The 19,988-nt window shown below is 40.4% G+C and overlaps 1 protein-coding gene across 2 annotated transcripts in view; it reads right to left on the bottom strand.

The window, feature by feature from the left end:
* Nucleotides 1–16,591, bottom strand: part of LOC126164184 (ubiquitin-protein ligase E3B) — a 313,945-nt gene extending 297,354 nt beyond the window's left edge. The window contains exons 1-2 of one of the 2 annotated variants that reach the window (XM_049920218.1): nt 16,080–16,591; nt 15,773–15,910 (exon numbers count right to left, since the gene is read on the bottom strand). In XM_049920218.1, coding sequence (XP_049776175.1) covers nt 15,773–15,910; nt 16,080–16,240 — 299 coding nt within the window. In that variant the 5' untranslated portion in view covers nt 16,241–16,591. The remainder of the gene's footprint in view (nt 1–15,772; nt 15,911–16,079) is intronic. The other variant, XM_049920219.1, reaches the window with a different exon arrangement.
* Nucleotides 16,592–19,988: the final 3,397 nt, after the last annotated feature.

Genomic DNA, 19,988 nt, shown 5'->3' with positions numbered 1-19,988 from the left:
TTGAATCTGACTGGTTACACGTCCCATTACACTTCCACTCCATCTTGTTCTCTGATGCATTCATTTTTTCGCCTGTCTCTCCCAGCTGTTTCCAAGATGCACCTGTCTACTGCTTATTGAGCGGCTCTAAGGTTTTGGATGGCTTTTATGTTATAAGATTACATATTGCTTGCATGAGACAAATCTGGTAATACAGATTGATTGAGGATCAACACTTCAGTCAGCCTCTGTGTGTGTGTGTGTGTGTGTGTGTGTGTGTGTGTGTGTGTGTGTATGTGTGTTTCCATGACTGTATACTGTGTCATCATAATGTATTTCCTGCATTTATCTATTGTCTGTCACAAGCTGATTTATACATAGAAAGAAATTGATTCTACACTGTGTGATTTTGTTTGTTTGTTACATTCTCCAACACTTAGACGGAACCAAGACAGTATATTATATAAGCAGCAGGAAGATTCTGAATCCAAAAAGTATTGAAATTTCATATTTCAATCAAGAATTCTCTTTGTAGAGATTTGTTGCATATAATGATCTCACTGAATTTGTTGCAACAAACTTGTGTAAAATTTAAAGTGTAAAATAATATCATCCAGAACTTCACTAGGTAAACAGCAGACTCTGAAAGAGGTGATGGAAAAGCACAGATTTCCATCTAATTTGGTGCATAGAGTCAGTGTTCTCCTAACAGTTTAACGAACAGTATGTAGTCCACTACAATCTCTCGATATCCGAGCACTGTTTTGGGAGCATTGTCGAGTTCCTGTTAAAGTTCTTAATGCATGTTCTAATTTCCATGACTTCTTTCGTGGCTGTCTCCCAGCAGTTCATTGACTGAGCAAAAACGTGTGTTTTTTCAGACAAGATGTGGTGCACGTGCACGAGGTTGTGTTCAGTGACTGTAGGTTTTTCTTGCTTTCTAGACTTGATGTGTCACTGGTGTTGGGTGCAGATTTGGGAAATGATTTGACTAGATTATCTCAAGCAATTCCTGTCAGTTTCACACAAGATATTATAAATATATGAGTCTGTGAGAACATGATTAACCTTCACAGGCTGTAAATAAACTCCTCTTTAATTTTTGTAGGCAGCTAAAAGATTGTTTCACAGCCTTTTGAAGTTCATCCAATGTTACCCATTGTTGCTGCACCGAATTAAAGATACGACATATGCTGATACTGTTTTTGTCGATCGATTGGATGTGCTGTACATTTTCTCGAATGGTGATTTGATCTTGTGCTCCGTAACCTTTTTTTGGCCAAACACATACATTAGATTTTTTATGTTGGTGCCGATATGGAAGACACACGTGCACATTCAGTCAGTCACCATGAGATGATCTTGTTTGTTTCTCTCTGTGAAGTAGCATTATTCAAAATTACATGGATCTACCAATTCTCAGCCACACAAGAAAATGGAAGAGATGTATACAGTAAGACTAAAATCAAGTAGCATCCATTGAGAGTTTACACAGTGGATAGGCAAATTAACAAGATGGTGGAAGGAAAAAAAAAAATGCAACGCCACACAAAAAAAAACATAAATTATCTTCTTTTGTAACCTGAGATGAAACTATAATTTAATTTGATTTGTGTGATAACCCAAGTCATCACGACTGTGGGCGACTGTTTGGCCGGATGCCTCCTGGTGACGTCTCCTGGTGATGTCGGAGGCACTGGTTGCAGTAAGGGAAGTAAGCGAGCAGAATTGAAACGAATGGAGAAAAATTGTTGCGACAGTACATGCTACATGTGAAGAAGTCCATTGACTGAAGCGACACCGACAAAGAACAGATCGTTATGATCCTGCGTGCTTATGTCAGGAGCATCTGTGGAAAGTGACCAAAGCACAGTGAAACCGCAAGTAAGTTATAACGTGTGAGCTATCTGTGCCTCATCACAAAGTGCGTAGGTCGGAGGCCTACCTGCTCAGTGAAGCAGGACAAGTGGTGATTTGTGGCCGATCTGATGACTGTGGGCAGGCACCGGAGTCTCGGAGCACACTGTTCGATGAACATTATTAAAAGTGGGGCTCCAGAGCAGGTTACCCCTACATTTTGCCACATTTACCCAATGACATTGTCACATACAATGGCAGGGCTGTAGATCAGTGGGAATGTGTAATGTGGTCAGACAAATCAGTTTCTCGTTCTGACGGGTCAGAGGCCGTGTCGGATAAGCTGTCGTCTGAGCAAATGGCTGCTGGAAACTTGCGCAGTGTCACGGTCACAGCCTGGGGGGGTCAGCGTTGTGCCGTGTGGGACATTCACTCAGGATTCTGTGGGACCTATGGTGGTAATTGCAGCAACCCTGACAGTTGTGGACTGTGTGCCGGTGTGCTTCCTTTTGCGCTTAATATCTCCCCTGATCGTGATGGCCCCTCAAGAAAGGCCAACTGCCCGTGTCTCAATCACAGAATTGTTTTACTGTAGTTTGAGGAGGACAACAGTGAACTCACATTGATGTTTTGGCCACCAAATTTGCCCACTCTGAACCTGATGGGACAGTTCTGGGGTGACAGCTCTGTACTCACAGACTACTGGCCCATATATTACAGGAATTGTGTGCACTGTGTGTAGACATTGGATGCCATGTACCTCTGAGACCTTTGAGAGCTTATCGAATGCATCCTATGCAAAATCACTGCCTTATTGCATTACAGACGCCTCATCAGTGAATGTTGTTTGCTGTTTTCTCTGCGTTCACTGTAGGGTTACTTCTCCTGTTTCCCGGCAAAAGCTGCAAGTTCTTTTGGTCCGTCCCCCCCCCCCCCCCTCTCCCCTCCCTGCATATTGTATTGCTGCCTACTTGCAGTTTATTTGTTTAGACTGCAGCAATCACTGACAAAGAACTTAAGTTTTTGACATAAAATATCCATTGCCCATCATCAGGAGTTAGTAATTAATTGCTCTTAGTGACAGTATTATGGCATGTGGCAGCGATGTAGATAATTACGTTATTTTTATTTTCAGCCATGTTTCCTCAGTGGATACTTAACGTTATGCTTTATCATAATGATAAGAAAACTTCTGCTTTGTTGTTATTCAGGTGTACCAAACATGTTTTGCCTATTCATGTTAATTACACAAAAACCCCAGGGGGCTCGCCGCTCTTTGGCAGGTTTGTGCTCGGCTACCGTGGGGTCCGAGCCTTTGCAGCAGAGTTTCCCTTTCGTACTTCATGTCTATCCTCTTGATATTCTTTTTCCCCTCACTTGGATAACGTGTCTGGGGTGTTACTGGAATGTTCCGCGTTGTCTGTCGCTGATATAAGATAATTCTCACCACTATCTTTCATTCCCTTTTCCTATCTTTGTTTCCCTTCTCCTCTCATTTCTCCACTTTGGTGTTTGAGACTCCTCTTTTTCTTCTTCCACACTGTACGCTCGTGAAGGTCAGATGACGCATCTGATGCGTAACAGGTGACTGGGTAATTCGTAATTCCCAGCCCCAGGTCGACAGGAGGGGTTCGCCAAGCCCAGGCAGGGGTGATTGCCTGAACTGCTAACTTGCCAAATTGCCAATTGGTCCCTCTGTCAGGTGTTCGGAATCTCTGTCTACAGAACGTAAACGGAATGAGACCAGTGATTGAAAGACCCTTCCAGTTGCACAAAGGTTCCCTGTGGTTTCACATACTGAAGACGGTCAGTCCTTCGCTGTGGTAAATCCGTTTATTTTTTAGAAAGGTGTTGATACCATTGCTGACCCTGTGAAATCCTGCTCTCATTTATAGAATGGCACTTTGCTTTCGGACACTACTTCTGATTCTCAAGCGCAACAACGGTTTGCCGCCTCGCTTCTCCATGGCTGTCCTCTTTGTGTTATGGCCCATAGAACTCTGAATTCTCCCCGCAGTGTTATTTACCCTAGACTGCTCAACAGTCTGACCGAGGCCGAAATCCACTCTTACCTCTCCGATCAGGACGTCATTGCCGTCCATCGGGTGATGAAAAAGGTGGATTCCTCCGTAGCTCCCACCCGCACTCTTTTTATGACCTTTGATAGAGTGGTGCTGCTGTCCAAGATCAAAGCAGGCAACGATATTATTACAGTCCGAATGTACATCTCAAACCCAATGTGCTGCTACCACTGTCACCGTTTCAACCGCAGTAGAATGTTCTGTCGACACCCAGCCAAATGTGTAACCTGTGTAGGGATGCGCACGAGGGTGATTGTCTGCCTCCTCCTCCCCGCCGTATCGACTGCAACGGCGGCCGCACCACCGCCTCTCGGGATTGTCTCGTGTATTTTGGTGAGAGGGCTGTCCGGGAGATTCGAGTAAAGGAAAGAGTGCCTTACCCAGTCACCCACTAGTTATTGGCTAGTGGCAAACCCTGCGTACTCCCGTCTGGCACTTACAGTTCTGTTCTTGCTACCTCTCGCACCACGAAGGACGTGGCCACGCAGACGTGCTACCTCAAATTCATCTCTGAGGTTTTGAAACCACCCCGTGTCACGATAGTGTCACCATCCCCTCGTCCAGCTGTACAACAAGCCACTTGACTCGAGTGGTGAAGCCACCAGCTTCACAGAAGGAGTACTCATGTGAAGACTTCCTTTGTCCCTCCAGCCAAACAACACCCCGAGTCTTCCTGTAACTCGGTCATTCCGTGTCAGATCAACCAATTGGACTACATGATTTGAACCATGACCTCTCAGATTTGGATGAATTTTTCTTCAGGTAATGTACCCACTAACACTAGTTTAAATTGGAGATTTCAAATTTTTCTGATCTTTGGTTTTTGAGTTTCAAGGGTTTAAAAATAAAAAAATAACTGTGAAACACACTTACTCCAAAATTAGAATGTATTTCAGTCTGGGAAGCTACAGTTCGAGTGGGTGAGCCCTTCTGGCACAGTATAGTTCCATCAGTGTTGTAAACCTGCTCAGGGAGAAAACTGTTCTGTTCAATGTAAGGAGAAGTAGAAGAAGAAAAGAGTAGTTTTTAAGGCGCTTATAAATATAAGGAGTCGCTGCTTACATGAATACACAATGTACTTAAACATGTTAAACAAGTAAGACAACAGCTATTTCATAAACAGTATGCATCATTAAATTATTTTTCACATAAAGGACATAAACTTAAAAATACGAGAATACCTTACTCCACTATAAAATTCTTTCTTCAACGAATCTGTAGTTTCTAGCATAAACATCCCCATGTGCAATGATATTGACTTTTGGATCACAGTATGAAAACGTACTATTCACTCTGGGCACAAATTACATTTAACACTTTACAACATTATTGAGAAAATTATTCGGAAGTTTAATTGTGTAGTCATATAATACTTTACACTGCTTCAAAAAACTAGCAGCACTTTAAATGTTGTGACTTTTTACTTTTTCCTTACGACATTCAGTTTAACATGGAATAGCAGCATAAAATTATTTTCACTTAGCTCTTCAGACTCTGCTTTATTTATTCAATTTCTTTCTCAATTTCACTTTTTTTTCCTTAGCTGTTCTTCAGAAAGCATTTGACTGATATGTTGTTGTTGTGGTCTTCAGTCCTGAGACTGGTTTGATGCAGCTCTCCATGCTACTCTATCCTGTGCAAGCTGCTTCATCTCCCAGTACCGACTGCAGCCTACACCCTTCTGAATCTGCTTAGTGTATTCATCTCTTTGTCTCCCTCTATGATTTTTACCCTCCACGCTGCCAATACTAAATTGGTGATCCCTTGATGCCTCAGAACATGTCCTACCAACCGATCCCTTCTTCTAGTCAAGTTGAGCCACAAACTCCTCCCCAATTCTATTCAGTACCTCCTCATTAGTTATGTGATCTACCCATCTAATCTTCAGTATTCTTCTGTAGCACCACATTTCAAAAGCTTCTATTCTCTTCTTGTCTAAACTAGTTATCGTCCATGTTTCACTTCCATACAAATACTTTCAGAAATGACTTCCTGACACCTAAGTCTATACTCGATGTTAACAAATTTCTCTTCTTCAGAAACGCTTTCATTGCCATTGCCAGTCTACATTTTATATCCTCTCTACTTCGACCATCATCAGTTATTTTGTTCCCCAAATAGCAAGACTCCTTTACTACTTCAAGTGTCTCATTTCCTAATCTAATTCCCTCAGCATCACCCGACTTAATTTAACTACATTCCATTATCCTCGTTTTGCTTTTGTTGATGTTCATCTTATATCCTCCTTTCAAGACACTGTCCATTCCGTTCAACTGCTCTTCCAAGTCCGTTCCTGTCTCTGACAGAATTACAATGTCGCCGGCGAACCTCAAAGCTTTTATTTCTTCTCCATGGATTTTAATACCTACATCGAATTTTTCTTTTGTTTCCTTTACTGCTTGTTCAATATACAGATTGAATAACATTGGGGAGAGGTGTAGTGTCCCTTTTGCAATATTCACCATTATCGAGGTGAAACATAAATAAAAATGACTGTATGTGACTCAAAATGAATTACAAACATTGATTTATTTGCGAAAGGTAATAACACTAACTGTAAAACTATACAATATAGATCGATAAATGCAGAAAAGACATTATTTTTATTGTATGAGATTATAATGTGATTATCTTTGTAAGAGCATAAAATACAATGCAATGGTCATTCTTCTGTCTAGTCCGTTTTGTTCTGTTCGTTCTGGTGTTAGCTGGAATAAGGTACACAAGCTATCGTGCTGCGCTAGCATTTGTTTCTGTCGTAACGTCATTGCAAATATTTAATGGTGTAAACTGTGTCCTAGTAAGAATATATTAGTATAAAGTGATCTCCGTGTGTTATTTCAAGAACCTACGCCACATTTATCTTATGAAAAGAATATTTAATGAAAATTATTTAGCATGTTTCCAGCTGCTGCGGAGCGAGTAACAGTGATCTCTGACTGTTAACAATTAGCCGCCATTACGCGGTACATTTAAAAATATTTTTTCACAGCACAATATCTGATAGCTGGAGCGGAAGAAATTATATTAAAATATTCAGTGAGATTAATTGAAGGAATCCAGTGAAATAAGTTTATTAAAACTTGTCTATTTTCTGTGATAGTAATAATTTCAGAGCTGAGTGATACTACGCTATTGCATTTACAGTAATTTGTAGGGAGCCTGGCGCTCGGTAAAACCAGATACAATACATAATTAGCAACCTACGAAATTCATTATTTTGCTTATTATATCTCTTTTGTATTTTTTTGAAAGCTAAACGTAAAAACTAACTTCACTAAAAATCAGTAACAGATCACGATAAATCAAAGGACAAACAAATTTACTAGGAGAGTGTTTCCTCTAAATAAATAGTTACATTATTTTTTTAAGAGATATAATAGAGGCTACAACCCTCTTCACTCCCTTCCCAACCACTGCTTCCCTTTCATGTCCTCGACTCTTATAACTGCCATCTGGTTTCTGTACAAATTGTAAATAGCCTTTCGCTCCCTGTATTTTACCCCTGCCATCTTCAGAATTTGAAAGAGACTATTCCAGTCAACATTGTCAAAAGCTTTCTCTAAGTCTACAAATGCTAGAAATGTAGGTTTGCCTTTCCTTAATCTATCTTCTAAGATAAGTCATAGGGTCAGTATTGTCTCACGTGTTCCAATATTTCTGCAGAATCCAAACTGAACTTCCCCAACGTCGGCTTCTACCAGTTTTTTTTGCATTCAGCTGTAAAGAATTCGTGTTAGTATTTTGCAGTCGTGACTTATTAAATTGATAGTTCAGTAATTTTCACATCTGTCAACACCTGCTTTCTTAGAGATTGGAAGTATTATATTCTTCTTGAAGTCTGAGGGTATTTCGCCTGTCTCATACATCTTGCTCACCAGATGGTAGAGTTTTGTCAGGACTGGCTCTCCCAAGGCTGTCAGTAGTTCTAATGGAATGTTGTCTACTCCCGGGGCCTTGTTTCGATTCAGGTCTTTCAGTGCTCTGTCAAACTCTTCATGCAGTATCATATCTCCCAATTCATCTTCATCTACATTCTCTTCCATTTCTATAATATTGTCCTCAAGAACATCGCCCTTGTATAGACCCTCTATATACTCTTTTCACCTTTCTGCTTTCCCTTCTTTGCTTAGAACTGGGTTTCCATCTGAGCTCTTGATATTCATGCAAGAGCTGCAATAGATCACAAAGTCATCAACAAAAAGAGAGCTCGAGATACCTGGTGAGAGACATTCCATAATAGAGTTAATGGCTACGGCAAATAAGACAACACTGAGCACAAGACTCTGAGGCACCCCATCTTTTGAATAAAAGTGTCCAACACAGCTGAGCCCACATGTAACTTAAAAACACAGTCTTTTAAAAATTTCTGGATAAAAAGGGGCAAGTGACCCCGGAAGTGCCACTCACACACGAGACGAAGGATAGTAATCCTCCAGTAAGTGTCATACTCCTTCTGCAAATCAAAAAACATGGCCATAGTTTGGCAGTCCCACAAAAAGTTGATCATTATATGAGTCGACAAGGTGGTGAGATGACCAGCTGTAGATTGGTGCCCACGGAATCCACATTGTGCATTACTAAGGAGATTCCAAGATTTGAGCCACCACACCAGCCGACCATAAATCGTACATTCTGTCACCTTGCAGATGCTATTGGTGAGGGAGATTTGGTGCCAGCTGGAAGGAAGGTGTTTGTCCTTATGAAGCTTAGATATGGAAATGACAATAGCCTCATGCAAGTAACTGAGAAATGTGCCATCTGTCCAGATGCTGTTATATGTAAGGAAGAGAAAGCGTAGGCCTCCAGGAGACTAGTGTTCAAACATAAGAATACGAATGCCGTCCCATCCTGGAGCGGATGACCAGTACTAAGAGTGTGCACGTTAAAGCAGTATTGTAGCATTCACGATTCTGGGAGGAGAAAGATATCGTCCTTGCCTTTGCCACACATTTCAGAGGGAGGAAGGCAGGATGGTAGGCAGGGTGAAACTCAAAATGTCTGCAAAATATTGACCCAAAATATTGTAGATATCAAGGAGGTCAAGCCAAATAGCTTTCTTGATATCCCTGAAAATGCGGCAACACTGCACACGTAGCTGTTTCTAAAGGATACAGTTCGTCATTATGGGATGGCGTTATGAAAAATGTGGAGAGCTCATCTCCGTTCCCAGATTGCATCACGACATGCCTCCATTCACCAGGGGGTGGGGCACGTCACGGCGAGGAAGGAGTGTGAGGTATGGTACATTCTGTGACAGTAAGGATAGCAGCTGTAAGATATTCTACCTAGTCATCACTCAGGGGAAATGGTGTTCATCGAAAGTGGTCAGTGAGGAATAGAGCTGCCAGTCAGCTTTGGAAAGCTGCAGTTAGTTGGACACACAGATGGGATATGTGTTAGCAAATGGATGACACAGGAGAAACGGCCACTCGAGTGTGTGTCGGAGAAAATGAACCAATCGAGACAATGAGCAAGAAGAGCAGTACAGATCGAAAGGTCCGAGACAGAAAAGGAGTGTGTGGAATCAGAATGAACTGTTCAAAAGAATTAAATTGAGCTGGTTGAAGATATCTACTGGGAGAGAGCCTCTCAGACAGGGGTGTGGAGAGCCCCGAAGAAGTTGGTGGGCATTGAAGTCACTGAGCAGCAAAAAGGGAGAAGGAAATTGGGCAATAAATTGCAAAATGTCTGCCCTGGTGACAGCAGAAGATGAGAGTGAATACACATTGCAAAGAGAGAAGGTGAAACCAGGAAGGGAAAGACGGACAGCAACAGCTTGAAGCTGGGTGTGCAAGGTAATGATGCAACTATAGACATCATCTAAAATGAACAACATGACTCATCCGTGAGCCAGAGTCCCAGCCTCAGGGGGCAGGTCAAAACAGACTGAAGTGAAATGTAGGAGAAGAAAGCAATTGTGAGGACATAACTTTGTTTTCTGGAGGCAGAAAAGAACTGGACAGTATGATCACAAGAGGAGCTGATATTCAGCCTTATTGGATCTGATGCCGCAAATGTTCCACTGGAGAAAAACCATATCTGATGATAAACAGGAGATGGGGCAAATAAAGGGGCAGTCACCATGGTGGCTGCTGAGTGCCAGAATTCAAACATGCGCAATGACTAGGTACAGTGGCTGAAGAATCCTGATCCATTAGTCAGACGGAAGTGTCAGTATTCACCTTCAGTTGTCCAGCAGACTGGCTGTTGGCAGTGAATCCCAATGAAATGGAGCTTGGCCAGGTGAGGGTATTGCATGGTGACACCATTGAAGAAGAATAACGAGGTGGAGAGAGGGAAGATCATTTGCCTTTGTTTGGCTGATTATAATCTTAGCATTCGTTAGGTGCAGACCCAGATGTTGACTGGCTAGATGTGCACAGAAAGTAATCGCAGGAGTAGTCCGTTTTGGATTTCCGTGCATTTCTTTGCGATGCACGTGATGTCATTGGCACAGGTGAAGGTTCATTGGTATGGTGCACCCACAGCAGGCGAAGACGTGTGACCTTGGAGCTGGACAATTTCATAAGCATAGCACTAAACTGGAAGTCTCAAGTATGCGTGTCCACGGCCTTCATGGGCCGGGGTGAAGCGAAAACTGTACCATAACTGCCAGAGGGTGGTGTAAAAGGTTTGCGGCTAGCTTACATTTTCCGAGAAGTGTTAGTAGGAACCTTTTCCTTCACCTGAATCTCCTTAACAACTCTCTCATTGAGGTATATTGGACAGTCACTGGAGGAAGCAGCATGATTATCCTTGCAGTTGATACAGTGAAGGGAAGGAGTTGGACACACCCTCACAGGCATCCCTGCCACAGGTTACGCATTTGGGTGCATTTTAACAAGATTCACAGGTGTGGCTGTAGTGCTGATATTTATAGCAATGCCTGGGATCCAAGATACATGGTCTGACAGTAATAGCTTCATAGTCAATATCAGCCATTACAGAGATTGAAATAGTGACACTTTAAGCTCCTGGCAAGACTGACTGGGCTACTTGCATATTCTTCGACTTGTACAAGGCTTTTCAGAGTGCTGACCATTAAATAATATTTAACAAACTAAAAACAGAAGGGTTAAGAGTGACAGTAAATGAGGGGTTTGAGCCTTATCTGGTAAATAGTGTGCAAATGGTAGAGAGAGTTCACATGCGTACTGATATTAAATTTTCAGCACAACAACTATCATACAAGAAATATATAAACAGGGTAGTGTACTGGGTCTAATTCTGTTCTTATGTGTCTATCAATGACTTTCCAGACAGAATAAGACACAGAAAAAAAGTTCTCTTTACTGATCACTGCAATATCACAGTCACTGATAAAACACAAGTACTCCTATTAGTCAGAGCATGTGAAATCCTCAAGGATGTTTAAAGACGGCTGTCACATAAAGCATAAATGATTAAATTTATAGTGTGTGCAACAAACACACAATTTTTAGGGATTAATGTTGACTGTCAATTAACACGGAATGAACACACAAAAAGATATGGCAAAAAATAATGTTTTGCTGTTAGAGTTCCATTATCAGTAAGAGCAATTGTCTTGGACATAATATTCTTACGTACACTCAATTCTTAGCTGTGGGATCCTTTTCTGGGTATCGAAGGCAAAAACATGGACATAATTTTGAAACTGAAGAAAAGTGCCATACAAATAATAGCTGAAAATAGTAGTTGGGTTCACTGTAAAAAATAAAAAATAAATAAACTAGGTATCCTTACTGCATCAATCTGTTGTGCGTAGTTGGGAAATACTACTAAGTATTTAACTTATAGTTGTATACATAATCATGGGCAACTCAACCACTTGAGCAAAGAAAGACATTTATATGTTCAGCAAACTAGATAAAGAAGCAGTATGGCCCAAGTTTAAAAGAACAGACAACCATGTACTACATGTACTTAGTAAAATAGTTCACGATGGGTACGGGCCTCCATAGGAGTAGTCAGGCTCAGCACAGGAAAGAGAAGAGAGAGAGAGAGAGAGAGAGAGAGAGAGAGAGAGAGAGATATTCTGCCCCCTCCCCACTGCAGACACCTGAGGGTGGACTTGTGCAATCACTCGGTCTACTTCTAAATGCTCCTGTCTGCCACTCAGTGCCACCTCTATGTGGTGAGCAGCAGCCAACTCTGTTTCACAGTTGTTATGCATACAATTTAATTTAAGTATAGTATCTCACATATAAAATAATAAACTGCATTTTCTGTTGCTACTCTTTCCCTGGTGCCAAACGGCAAACATCACAACAAACTGTGTGTATTCATTCATCGTGATGGATTCAAACTACACTGTACAAGAAATTTCAGGGATGTGGAATGAATCATGACACGTACTAATAAACTGAGGCAGCCATTCGCAACTGCACAGGTTAAGTGTGGCCGACAACAGCTCCCGTAATTCTCGTGGCCTCAATTTCCACTAACCCGCAACTCCAGGACCGTAAACTTCCCTCACCCTGCACCTTCTTGCTCTTCCCCACACACTCCGCTTCCTCTATTCTGTCACTCGCTCCTAATGCATTCCTCCGAGTCATCAGCAGCGTGCACTACAAGAAAACACTGGTGTCGGGTACAGTGTGTCGCACTGCTGTCTTGTACACCTGCTGCCGGCCAGACTTCCCTGATACTCCCTCCCCTTCCCCCTTCTCCTCTCACCCTCCCCACGACACATCCCCTTACCACAGTCTACTCGTAGAACTGCAAAGAGGTTGTGAATTTCTTGCGCAGTACAAAGAATTCAAAACAAGAAGTCAAGTCGACATGGAAATTATATGTCTTGACTGTCCATTGCTGTGGATTGGTGGGAACACAGCTGTTTTATTAATAACAACAAATAAAACAGCCTTAACCTACAAGGACAGTTTTATAATTTTTTATTCCATAGTCAATTTCATGACTGGGATCTGGAATTCTCAATTAGTTACATGTGTTTGTTTCTTTATTTACTCATTTTGATCTGGCATTACACAGTGTGTTACAGATGTCACAAAATATGTTAATATGAGGGGTATTCACAAATCAACCCCGACTGGCTACTAAGAATAAACAAGTGCTTGTAACTTCGTGGCACTTTTGCAGTTGTTAAAGGAGACTTTGAAAGTCATGATGCATCAGTCAGCTCTCTTTCCATTTGTCAATGAGTAGTCAGAGCAGCAACTGACTGAAATGGATGGTACTGCTGCATCTCCTCAGGTGTGCGGTACATCTCGTCACTCGCTTCATGCGTGCACTGAGATTCAATATCGATTGTGTCCTTTATGTGGGGGGATGCAGTTATGTGTGATGGTGCTGAGAAGGAATGGTGCAGAAAATTTGAGCAGGTACAATGAAAGTGACTGAGAAAGATTTTCAGATGTGGCTGATAAACTTGTGCAAGATGTTGATGAAACTGCCTATCTGAGACACCTGTTCACAATTTCCTAACTTTCTGGACACATTCTCAGATTTCAAGGACAAGCCTCTTCAGCACTGTCATGTGGAAGTTAGGTTATCATAAATTTTGTGCATAGTGGCCCCCAAACTGTCTAATCAACTTTCACAAAACTGAAAGAATGGGTTCGGCCTCAAGACACTTCAGCACGGCCATCAAGAAGGAAAGCAATTTCTGAACAGAATCGTGACAGAATATGGCAAGGGTGTACTATATGACCTATGAAACTAAGGAACAGTCCAAATAGTGGATGAACACACACTCTCCCAATAAACTGAAAAAATATTCGTACAGACACCATCAAACTGCAAAATTATGGTTAACTTTTTAGGGGCCGTAAAGTATTTTTAACAACATATTTCATGAGGGTAATGTGTAAGAATACTGTGATATCATACTTTTTTTGGGAGACACTTATGAAACTTCAAAGGGGAATCCAAAACAAATGGTGCACAATGATTACTGATGGAGTCATTCTCCTTTATGACAACGGGTGACTCAATTCTGCGACTTGAATGAACGAAAAACTAAGATTCTTTGGTTCGCAATTAATCGTAACCAGCATGGCCCTATTCTAGGTACTCTTTTATAAAGTAAAAACAGTGACACAGCAAATAAGATTTCATGGTTTTCCAAAATTTGTGTTGTCTCCAATTGCTCTATATTCTGACACAATGTTTGTGAATTTCAATGTTTTTCTTTATTCTGTATTCAACTGCCACTCTGTGCTTTTTAAAGACTTTTACAGCTTCAAAAAGTCAGTGTTGGGATCTTCAACTTCCAAAAAACAGGTTTCCAAACGTTGCTAGTTTTGCTTCAATCAGTGACTCTCATGATTCTACTCTGAATCCTAAAAGTGCCAAAGGCAGTTGTAAGATTACCTCAGAATATCACACTAATCATAGGTGAGGATATCTATAAACATAATACACACCTTTTACTGTATTCTGACCAGAATATGCTTGCAACATTCTCAAGATAAAGTATCTGTATTCATTTCAGAATTTACCTAATCAACATATCTGATCCATTTGAGATTATCACGTTACCACAGGCCCAGGTATTTGAATTTAATGCTAGTTTCTATTGGTTGTTTGTTTAGTGTGGTGTGGAAGTTGACGGAAACAGTCTTTCAATATAGTGCTAATAGTTAGCCTACCGTTTATAGCACAGTGCCAAGTTGTTCAAATTAACCAAATTCACAGCTTTCTGTGCTTCTGCTGTACTGTCCCCTTTGAAGATTACAGTTGTGTCACTTGCTAATATAACGGTTCTGTGAGCATCTGCATTCAGGCTGAAGTAGTGAGTGTGCAGGAGGAACAACAGAGATCCCATTACTTAGCCCTGAAGCTCACTTGTTTGAAAGTTTCACTACCAAGTAGAATTTCTTCTGAACTGATCTGTTTCTCTGCGTACATCATACCAACTTTCTGTACGAGACTGGCTAGGAATAATGCAATCCACCTGTTTACAAGTCTTCTGATACAAATTTATTCAATTTCTATAAGCAATATTTTATGATTCGCTGTGTCAGAAGCCTCCAACAGATTTAGAAATATGTATCTTGTATGTTACCTTGTACACAGAAGATCTAATATCATATTAATGCAGTCATACTTAAAACGTTTCTGTGGATTTGTGTGTAAAAACCCATTCTGATATATATACTCAGTCTTCCTTTGTCAATGGACTGGATTTTAACTTCTAATCCAGGTCAAATCTAATGACTGTCACACCCAGTGTTATGATATATTTATTGTTTTAATTCCCTAATCAGGCTCCAAACTGTTTTCCCTGTATTCCCCAAGGGTTTTATTATTTTAATTACACAATGGACGATCTACAATAGCCTACTTATGATATAGAATTTTAGCTCTTGATAACTTATATTTTGTGCTATAAGTTACATACAGGTTTCTCTTGATGACAAAATATACTTTACTTCAACATGCTTTCCTATTGCTGTATTCGGTACCACCTACTTTTATTTATGGTTAGGCCAGTGCTCAAAGTGTACAAGCAATACAGTTAAAGAAGATTTAAACCGTTCATCAACAATTTCATAAACCTCTACACAATGCTTTACCCACAAGATATCATGATCAAGTTACTGTCTACACTTCTGGGTCACTATGGTTCTTTTGTGGTCTGATTCTGACAGCTCACCGTGTTGCATTGTGACACAAAAAGTTTGAATGACATGGTCGATTGACTGTTACATTTTAATTTCTAAAGATATAAGGCTTTAAAACAAGATACCAGTAATTGTAATGCTATCTCATTCAGTCCCGACTGAGGAATTTGCTAACCGATTAGCATTATCAGAAAGAAAATGTAATATCAAAGGCAGCATGATTCTCTTAATAAATTTATTTCCAGTGGGCATATTTCCATTTCGATTTTTGTTGATAATCCTTACCTACATAACTTTTCAAAGCGTTCTTTATCTCGTTCTTTTTTCCATACAAACAAAAACCTGGATGCATTCTGATACACTTGTACTGATGGCCGCAGTTCTGCGCATCCCTCTGGAGGTAACAGCACGTCAAAGTCATCCCTAGAGCAAAATGCACATCAGTTTTCATCTATAGGCAGCATGTATATCGGATTAAAGTCATATTACGGCTAAAATTATTGCAACGATTATAGCAACGTAACATTTCTACTCTAACTCCGGATATCTAATTATATGAATACTATCGCAACATAGTCATCATGTCACTTACAGAATTTTTTTCGTAAATCGTATTCTAGTAAGCCATCCTCTCACGTGCGACTGCAATAGAATAGCAGCAGCTTCCCTTTTCTTTTCTTGTGCTCGTTCTTCACGAGCCGCTTTCGTTTGTTCCAAAAAACTACATTTAGAAGATTCGCTTTTATTAAACATTGTCAGTGATCCTGATTATCAGGTTTAGGTTCGCGCTCAAATTAGTTCTTGTCATAAGCCACGGCAAAAACGCTTTCAAAATAACGCATTCTTCTCAAACTCACGTATCACTAAAAGACATCCCAAGAAATTATCATCGACATTTCGTGAGCCTTCGAATTCCGCATCTACTAGTGACAGTCATCATACTAATACGAAATTAGCAAACATTCACAAATTTAATTGCATACATTTGACACAATACACTAGCCCTACGAGGCAAAACAAACATTGCTTTAGAACAACACACTACTTAGTAAAACATCTTTGAATTAAACTCCTTGTGACAAAAGAATGTTGGAACAGCCATCCATCAGCAAAATGATACACCAAAATTTCTTTGTGGGCTATCCACAGACTTTTTATACATATTTGCATAAAATAAGACTATTACAACACTCAGGAAATTTATCTCATTGAGAAACAGGGATTCAACCGCGAAAATTGTTGATACCTACAATGAACATTTTTTTATTAATAAAATTTCTTAATCAGAGTATGAGATGGAATCTGCAGTCTATATCACCATTTTGACACATGAAAATTGTAGTAGCGTAGTTTACATTTTTTTCATGACGCTCTGTTGATATCTTTTCACTGGTCATACAAAGATCATCAACAGTTGGTAGTACCTCGGAGATGTAGTATATCGATTCAATTATTGTAATTGTGTAAACTGTAAATATTAGCGGCTAGCGCTAAACTCGTAGGGATAAGAGACCGTTGCTAATTTTGACGTGTTGCGCGTGTGAACTATGGGTGGCAGCTATTGCATTCAACGTTTCGCTGCTCTGAGTTAACATACCTTCCTTCCAACTACTCCGTGTAATAAACTCGAATAGGAGAGGGAATATGAACATTTATTTCCTTCAACAGTAGTAGAAGAACTAGTTACTAGTCAATAACAGAATAATTAATTGCCAACTCACATAATTCACAGAGCATCCACTCCGCAACTAGGATTACGGGCGAGGGAGCGTTCCAGGCAAAAGCTTTGTATAGCAGCCTTACTCCAAGCTGCTGGCCGTAATCATGACATTCGGTGGCGATCAGCTGACGCGCGTGCCAAACGCGCGATCTCACGTAGTCGCCAGTTTTAGTTATTTATTTTCGTTTCCTGTAGATACTTCATGCGAGTGTATCGCTAGGATGTAGAACGTGTCAGATTTTTACAGTAATAACCATATCTAAATGGTCATCAGGCTTACAAACTAAATCATATATAAAGAGATACATTTGGTTCAAATGTTTAAACAACACAGTTTATAGTAGTTGTAGTGGTAGTAATGATTACACTAACAAATTATAATTCTGATACATATAAAAAGCATTCTGTCATCAACTGATATGCCTGTGCTACTTAGCCAGTTTTTATAGGAATGTTAAAAAATAAACACATTGTATTAATTGTTACTCACTGTCAAAAAATTCTTGTAAAGGACAAAGAACAATTCGAAAGATAAAGTTTCAGCTGTCTTTTGAATTTACTCATATACCCAAGGACTGATTTAACATGAAATGGAAGTTTATTTTATACTTTTATGCTTGAATAATGTACACTTCACTCTAACATGCTGAGATTTTTTATATCTTTGTGAAGATCATATTTACTTCTTGTATCATGATCATGATATTCATTGTTTGTTTTATAAATTGTATGATTGTTGTTCACAAAGCACATCAGTGAAGAAATGTACTGAGATGGCACGGTGAGGATCCCGGGCTGTTTGAATAAGTTTCTGCAAGTACATTTTGGATGCACTGTAGCGATAATTCTGATGACTCTTAGTTGTCCAATAAAGACTTTGTTTGCTCATGACTGCTTACCCCTAAATATGATGTTGTGTGTCATAAGTGAATGGAGATATCCTAGGTATGCAGCTTTAATTGTTTCCAAGTCACAAACAGATGAAACTGAGCAAATGGCAAATGCTGCTGAATTCAGTCTTTTTACATAGGTCGTTGATGTGGGATGACCAGTTTAGATTGATGCTTATATGTAATCCCATGGATTTGGAAGACTCAACCCTCAATATTTCTTTGTCACCACATTTTATCTCAATATCTTCCTGTTTTGTTCTTTGCTGTTTGAAGCTGAATGAAGTCAAGTTAACATTGAGCGACAGTCAATTTGAAGTGAACCAATCGAGAGCTTCTCTGAATACAGTGTTCACAGTGTTGTCTAGACTGCTGTTGGGCGTTTTGTCAGTCGCAATGGTTGTGTCATCAGCAAACAGGATGAAGTGTGCTTTTTGTGCCATACAGGATGCCAGATCATTGATAACAATGAGGAAAAGTAAGGGACCAAGCACTGAGCCTTGTGATACTCCACATTTTACTGTGCGTCAGTCAGAGCAGGCCATTGCAGAATTGTTCGATACTACCATCTGCCTTCTGTCGTTTAGATATCACTTGAGCCACATCCATACTTTACCATTTAATCCATACTGCTTAACCTAAGTAGAATTCTGTGATCTACACAGGCAAATGCTTTAGACAAATCACAATCAGAAAGATAACATGGAAAATACCTCGCATCAATGTATTGTACGAGGAGCGTTTGAAGATTTCAAAAGTCCTGAATTTCAATACATTTCCGTCACTGATATTTTGCTCATGGGAGGTTTTCAAGTACCCAGTGTTACTGACTGCGAGCAAACATGGGCTATTAAAACATCTTCGCAGCTAGGGATACCTATATTCATCATACTTGCATTTCAGACTGATAGAAGAGGGAATATAGCAAATGATTCCACTATGTTCGACAACTACAAGTTATTTGACCATATAGATACTATCATCTACGTGAAAGGGAAGGAGAAGATCTCATGGATGCATCGAGTCTTTATGTTTGCTGATGTTCAAGATCTGGAATTCTACGGCGTCCTTCTCTCCATCAACTGAAGAAGAAGAAGAAGATGTGTGAAAATAGTGTTGCTGTGTACACTTATGAAAATGTAAAATTACTTTTAAGTTGGATGAGAAATAAATGAATTTTTACCTCACAACCTATGTGTTCTTGTTTTCAACTCCGTTCCCACTTTCACAGTTTATAGTTTTAACCACAAGCTATGTCTGTGGTTTTCTTCAAGCACTGGAGATATAATTTTAGACACGTCTGCTATATACCTTTGGAAGCAGACATGATCATGTGCCTCATGCTCCCATAATCCAATTCGTACTGCACGATAGGAATAATTCCATTCAGGTCCTCCTGGGGTGGGCTCTTGTCCACTGCCAGCTGGCCTCTCTCTGGCTGGCTGCGCTTCGGTGGCTGCAGTCGTGGGCCGCGTTTACGGCGGCAATTTCCTCCAATGGCGCTGCACTGTGGCATGGTGAGTATGTGGGAGGGATGTAATTGACAACTTTTGCGGGATTTAACTGGCAGTGCAATATGGCGATCAGTACAAAATAGTTCTGCCGCTGAAAATCTCGTCTGCAGAAAACATGGCAGAGGGTGCTCCCACGCTGGCAGCAGCAGCAGCAGTTTGATGGTTAAATTCAGTGACGGAGGGGTGGTCCCATCAGGGTCATGAGGAAGAATGCAATTGGTGTTATTCTGGGCAATTTTTGTGAACAGGTCCTGTTAAGACCAGAATTTCCATGCAGACTAGCTGAGACATCACGAAAGCTCCTACAAAAGCGACCATTAATTATTTCAGCAGCACTTTACTATTTCCAAGAGATAGACTTGGCTCTTATGTACATA

Source organism: Schistocerca cancellata, chromosome 1 (genome assembly GCF_023864275.1).
Source record: "Schistocerca cancellata isolate TAMUIC-IGC-003103 chromosome 1, iqSchCanc2.1, whole genome shotgun sequence".
Lineage (NCBI taxonomy): Eukaryota > Metazoa > Arthropoda > Insecta > Orthoptera > Acrididae > Schistocerca > Schistocerca cancellata.
The sequence above is the reverse complement of the archived record's forward strand: the minus strand, read 5'-3'. Positions and strand labels throughout refer to the sequence as shown.